General features: G+C 38.8%; 1 protein-coding gene across 2 annotated transcripts in view; it reads right to left on the reverse strand.

Annotated features, from left to right (window-relative positions):
* Positions 1–6,966, reverse strand: part of BCAT1 (branched chain amino acid transaminase 1) — a 63,460-nt gene that overhangs the window by 48,563 nt on the left and 7,931 nt on the right. For both annotated transcript variants that reach the window (XM_026864300.1, XM_026864293.1), the window contains exon 2: positions 351–422. In XM_026864300.1, coding sequence (XP_026720101.1) covers positions 351–422 — 72 coding nt within the window. The remainder of the gene's footprint in view (positions 1–350; positions 423–6,966) is intronic.

The raw sequence follows: 6,966 nt of genomic DNA on the forward strand, positions 1-6,966 counted from the left end.
GTTACATAGACTTTGTTTGGAAAAAACCTTAATGGGGGAAACCAATCTTTATTTCTATTGCTTTTGGAAAATGTAAGAGTTTAAAATAAAATCACCTATACCATTTTAATTTTTGCTACTAACATTTTAGCTAGTACCTGGAACAATAATAAAGTTCTTCTTGTAACATTCTTGATTTCTACATTGAAAAAATTTTCAACAAACACAATTTACAGAATTATTTATGGAATTACTATGTACAAGTGTGTCAGTAGCTATGAACCCCTGCACAACGATCACTACCATGTTACAGATGCTGTCTGGCACCATCTACTGAAATGCTTCAGACACTCATCTTTTAGCAAACATACCTTGAAAGATTCAGTCATGTGCTTTGCTGTTTCGCCTGAACATCCTCCAGCTGTGCACTCATTCTGACAGCCCTAGAAGAAGTAAAACCAGAAGAAATCAAATTCTATGCACATTGCAGAAAAGTTCATACACATTCAGTTAAATCTTTTAAGGGGTAGATGATCATTATCACTAAATGTATTAGCGAGAACCTTTTGGTAGTTTCTTAACACAAATTTTCACCTTCTAGGGTTTCTGTTTTACTTCAGTTGCATTATTTTGCACAACTATATTTCAGGGCTTTATAGGAGAGACAGCATCTTGACTTAGATCATTGCTCTGAAATGTGGAATGGTATGGACAGCATCATAAGTCTTTCATTCTAGGCTGAATAAACAAACTGTTTTCTACTCAGTTCCATCAGCTCCCAGTTTCTCTACTAAAGCATCCACCTAACAGATTTGCTTTTGCCTTTTCTCAGAGAAACCTGACTAGGCAGAATGGAAGTAAAAGGGAAAGAATTATTTTTGTTAAATCCTTCATTAAATGAAGGCAGTAATAAGGAATGCCCACCTATATAAATATATATAATCATAGTGTTTTGAAATGTCTACTATGTTGAACTTAAGGGTTCTGCCACTGAGCATGCTAAAAAGGAAACAAAAGGAATGATAATTCTAGGCATCCTTCTGTTCAGCAACAGAAGGATAACACAGAGAGGTGTAAGCCATCCACCTAAAAGCTAGATCTCCACTTTCTACAGCATCAGGCTAGCATCTTTGTGGATCCTCCTGTACTAGCTAGACCTTCCTTGCCAGTAGCCAGTAAATGTATATCAAATCCAACAGAACAGAGTGAAGGAGACAAGTACAGCCCTGACAGCATTTCTTGTTTCCAAGCAGCCTTTAAGAGAGAGCTGGAAAGGTGAAGTGACAGTAGAGGTTTGGGAGAAGGAAGAAGGTGCCAGGAGCAAGACTCTCTGGGGGACGGGCCATGAAGGGGATGGCTAGGAGGATGGCTTAAGGCAAGCACAACTGGCAAGATGGAGGGTATGGCAGGGGGAATGGTTAGCTGCTGAGATGATGCCAGGGATGTTTGGCTATGGGGGAACAGTCAGCCTGGTCAGAAGAGCTGTCTAAGGGTGTGAAGGAAAGACAAAGGTACTAAGGGATGTTGTTGCAAGGGCTGAAAGGAAAGGGGCTTTCAACCCTAAAAGGGAAAAGCCCTAGCAGGAGCCTGTACTGGCTGCTCCACCACTCGGTGGCTTCTCACCCTGCCACACTTCAGCCTTGCTGCATCTTGGGTGGGAAGGCCCCAGATCAAACCTATCAAGCGTCCCTGAAGGAAAGAGGTGCACAGTAAACCCTGCATGGTCAGACCTGTGAGATCCCTGCCCCAAGCTCTTAACCAGGGAGCAGCTGTCACCCTCCAAGGAGGGCTGTGTGTAGGGTGGATGGCAGTGCCAGGGAGACACCAGCCACCACAGTCCTGCAGCAACCACCAATCTGTGGGGCCAGGACTGGGGCTGCATGGCTCACAGGCTGTGAAACATCACACACACACAAGGCAAATTACTTGATTTTTTTACTTTATGCAGATCTCGAGGATATGGTAGAGGAGGAGGGGGAAGTGGTATTTTCAGTAGACCTTTAACAGATAGTAAACTTGCTACCAACAAAAGAAAAAGCAAACTCCCAGACACAGCAGTTCTCACTTCCCCTCCCCTCCAACGCCCCAAGGAGGCCTTTTCTCACCATCAGCTTTAACCCTTTCGTTCCTCTCATTTTCTAACTACAGCGAGACATGCAATCACTGCTACAGGCTCCTTCCTGGCAATTAAAGGAGGATTTGCCACAACAAATCACAGATCTCTTTACAATGCACTAATATGCTTTACCTTAAAACCTTATTAAAAATATGTTAAAGCTTAGGGGCTTTTTACTCCAGAAAGACAAGCCTTTTTGGTAGAGTTCAGTGGCACTCAGTGTCATACCCTAGCAGGGCTACCATGTTACCCAAATTGAGGGACAGTCTGAACTAAGCACTGTATAATATAGGTGCTTGCTTTCCCTGTAATTCTTCAAATACTTCCGAATTCAGTGGTAAAATCCCAGAAGGCCTTCACGACACCATCAGTTTATAATGGTTAAGTATTCTGCAATGAATTAAGACAACTGATGTTTCTCTTCACTGCAGTGAATTAGGTTGGAAACTATGATGGTTACCAGCTAACAGGATAGTAACTGCCAACTGTGGAGCAAGAATTTCTCAATCAGCTCCATTGCTGATTTTTGTCTAATATCTAGTATGCAAAGTTCGATTTTTCTGATAATCATTACTGGTGACAGTACTGACAAAATTAAACCATTATGCTTCAGCTTCTTCCCATCTCTTCTTTATGAAGTTGCCCTAAAGCAAGTGCTGGTATCAACACAGAGAGGACTGAAGCTGGATACAGTTTGATATTCTTTTTCATGATCTTTAAAAAGATACAAAACTTGTGTGTGAATTTGAAGTGTGGAACACCTACAGGAACAGTCCCTAGGGGCTTGATCCTGTTGCCCTTCTGTTCAAGATTCCCACTGAACTCAGTGAAGTCAACAGCCACATGGGCATGTGCCATGGGGCCAATCCTGTTCTCCATGAAGTCATTATGTTTTACAGATTTAACTCATATTTAAGGCAAGTAGCTAACTGCTTTTGTTAACCGCACTGAGAATGAGTTAATCCCTCAGCACTAGAAAGGCATACCGCAATTACTTTCTAATTGATGGAGTCATATTTTAATGACTCCATGGCTTTTAAATCTGAAACATGTTGTTAAATGTAATAGGGAAAATTACTCCCTAGTTTAGTGCCAACATTGCCAAGGGAGATAGCCAAGCATAAATTTGCCCTTTGTGTTTATTAGCATGGTAGATTTAAAACTACATCCATTAAAACACTGATGTTATTCTAAAAATACATTTGAGCCACTGGGTCAATGTCTCCTCAAAAGTGACTCAAGTCTGCATCAAGTTGCTATGCAATTACACAAGCATGACAGTATTTCCTACATTGTGGTGTAGAGCTAACATTTTCTTTATGGTATATGTAACTGCTTTTACTAAATTGGAAACAGGTTAGTATCTCACATTTTTCCTTGAAAAATACTGAAATTACACATTGATTTTGTCATTACAGTAAAGTCTGTATGAGAGAAAAAGTGTAAAAATTATGCTAGATTAAATTTTGTTAAAAGATAGGATTCATATGTCATTGCATGACTGAGAAACAGTACTAAAATAAAGGCCTGGTGTTGAGTAATTCTGTCTTTAATTTTATAGAAGATCTCAACGATAAAATAATCCTTGCAAATCTTTTAGCATGTTTTATCACAATATACTCAGTTGGATAATAGTGGTCCCTCACACTAGTACTTAGTTCCAATCTAACTCTTATATAAAGAAAAGGTAAGCCTTAGGGAGGTTAGTCTCCTCCCAACATGTGAAGGACCATTGTTTGTCTAACACTGTAATGCTAGGGCCTGAATAATGTAGTTAGTAGTGAGGATGAAAAGCTGTGAGAATGTGTATCCAACTGCCCTTGCTTAGTGTTTGTCTTGTTAGAAATTCCCTTTGTTCTCCCCTCCCCGCCCTGAGCCCCAGCCAGGCTTTCTGTGGAATCCAACAGGATGATGAAAACAGATGTTTCTGCTCAAAACAAAGGTGTAAGTTATTCCGGCTTGGTGATTTTTGGTATATAAGGCTGGACCCACTTGCTATGACTTTGGAAGCTTCACCTATGGGTGAATGCACTGCATAGGACTTCCCACTTGGAGGGAAAGCCTCTGCAAATCCTTGCTGTAACTGGGTCTCCCCAGCAGATCTGGATGATGGTAACGTGTGCAAGTGGTGAGGTGTCTTTCTTAACCACTGTTCTCCCTGTCATGTAGTAATGATTAGGTGTATTGCCTTGCTTAACTGTATGTAGTAATAGTTAAGTGTACTGTTCTATATTTTTCTTACTGCTTAATTTTTTGTAGTACTTAGTTATACCCTTTAATTATCACAGTAAAATAAGCCTACTCTTTTCACTCTGGTGTCTGAATTTAATTGGCGTCCTCAGTCAGCAGAACATACACTTACTAGCACTTTTGAAAATTTTATACTTAATAGCTTTCACATGCACTTCTATTGAGCTTTCCCAAACCTGAATATTCAGCTCACAGGTTTGGTCCTCAGACTGCATTAGACATATGTATTTTCAACATAGATCAAAAGACTGTTCAGGCACTTATGTTCTGGCTTGAGCAATTTATTTGGTTTAATTTAAACTAGTTTCAATACTTTGAATAAAACTGAAAAATGCTCCTCTTAAAATAAGTATCATAGTTTTTATTATGTTTAAGTAAAAAACAATCCAGATCATATGAGCACAATTAATTAATTAGAAAAACCTAAAAACAGAGAACATAAAGAAATGAAAATATTCAGCTAGTCCATCAAGCTTCATATTTAGTAACATTTATATCTATAACACAACTCTAAAAGCAGAGTTGGCTTCATGAGATTAAATAAACACAGGACAATGTTGCCAAAGTCAAGTCAATGCAGTCAGCACTCAGGTGAGAAATGTCTCTAGGAAATAATGCCAATTTTTTGACCCAGTGCTAAAATTATTATTTGAGTTCAGTAATGCTGAACCTGTTGTACAAGAAAACTTGTATCAGTTCACCTGAAAGGTAGCAAGGCTAGGCAAGGTGAAGGATAACTACTTCTGAAACACAAAAAGAACATGTGCTTGACAAACCGGATTATCAAGAAGGCTAAAGGGAAGAAAAGAGTTCACCAGAAATAGAAAACTGATTAATTTGTTGTAACTGACTCTAAGGAGAACCTAACTAGGGATCTATTCAACTTCAGGCTAAAATTAATTTGCCCGATATTGCAGAAAATTTACAATATGAACTGTGAATTACACTTATACAACATGGAGTCTAAAGTGTGATTCTTCTCAACTGAAAAAAAATTAAAACCTATCATCAGCCACTTCCAATACAGTATGTAAAGCAGCTGTACATCTCTGTATGGTGTCTCTTTATTCAATAGTTAGTTTTGTCTTAATACCTTTCCTGCATAACCACACAATCCTTCCTATTTTATTTACAGAAATAGGCAAGTACCCTAAAGAAATCCTCTTTGTGAATGACCTCCAAATGCAATGTGCTTTAACCTTGATTTCTAAGCCCACTGCTCACATGGTTCTTTTTTGTATTCCCTCCTATCACCATCTTGTTGCTCTGTCACTCCCCAGTGCCATTTCTTCTGTCTTTACCCTCTTGCTCAGTTAACCAACTCTCCTTCTGATTGAAGAAAACAGACTAGTACTATTAGGGGAATAGGCAGATGACCTAACGGAGCTCTTCCATCTCTAACTCCTATGAACAGTGCCTCTAAGTGACTCTTTTGTTGGTTTGTTTGTCTGCTCTAGCATTAATTAGGTTTTTAACAAGTGCATTGTTTGCTAGAATGTCAAAAACAAAAACATGTTAAAGCAACCATTTGGATCTAGTTGACCTAGAAAACATCAGTTTTCTAACCTGATAGTGTCACATGGCTATGTGATATGGTTAATTTTCAAATAATACAAATGAAAATTCTGAAAGTCACCATGGTTTTATTGTGTTTAGGCCCAGTTCTCTTTGATACAAGAGCTTTTACATCAAACTGGCAACAAGAAAGGGTATAAATGCTATTACATACTTTTCCCTATTACTGTAAAAGGGCTTTGCTGTTAACTACAAGGAAGCTCATGTTCATTACATTTTCTCTAACATTTCTCTTTGCTCGGGTATTCTATAATGCCAGGTACTAAATCAGCATTTTAAAATTTCATAGTAAAGTTAACCAGAGCTATGGGATGCATTTTTAACTGCACTGCTATACCGGCAAAGATAAGCCTAACAATAAAAATTACTCTGCTTATTTTCCTCAGGGATTCAGTTATACTGGCTATAATTTTTATCCCAAGTCAGCTGTACAGGTAAAGTACAGATCTGATTTAAAGATGCATAAAATATAGCTTACAATTTATTTGTGAAGTTCCCTGATGGTGGAAACTACACACAGATCCTGCAGCTGATGACCAAGGCAAGTGTCTTGATGCAATTACCAAATGATAATGTGAATAACATGATTGCATACACAGCAGAAACAAATAAATTCATTGTCTGAAGAGTTACTGAGGGTTTAGAACTGCAAGCAGACAATTTAGTGTGGGAGACCAAAGCTTCTGCAGTTTGCAAATAAATCATTGTAGACTCCTAGGGGGAAGAAAAAACCAAAAAACCAACCAAGCCACAGCAGACAGTGATAGATTCCAAAATGGGAACTGACAACCTTAAAGAAAAGAGCTAGAAGACGAAAGCCTGTATTTAAGGACATACTCCTGTTTGCAAGCTCCCTCATAACTACAGTGGAACCAGAAGAAACACACAGTCAGGCCTGAATCACTGGCCTGTATAAGGGGTCATTTGTAGCTATTCTCAGAGTGCTTAGACCGTGTCCCATTTAAGTCCGTTTTGCACTAGAATAAAGGTTTACATAAGACACTGAGCAATAATGAATCACACATTGAAAACAAAAGCTGGGCGGG

Source organism: Athene cunicularia (assembly GCF_003259725.1).
Source record: "Athene cunicularia isolate RWA chromosome 1 unlocalized genomic scaffold, athCun1 chr1_part2, whole genome shotgun sequence".
Taxonomy (NCBI): domain Eukaryota; kingdom Metazoa; phylum Chordata; class Aves; order Strigiformes; family Strigidae; genus Athene; species Athene cunicularia.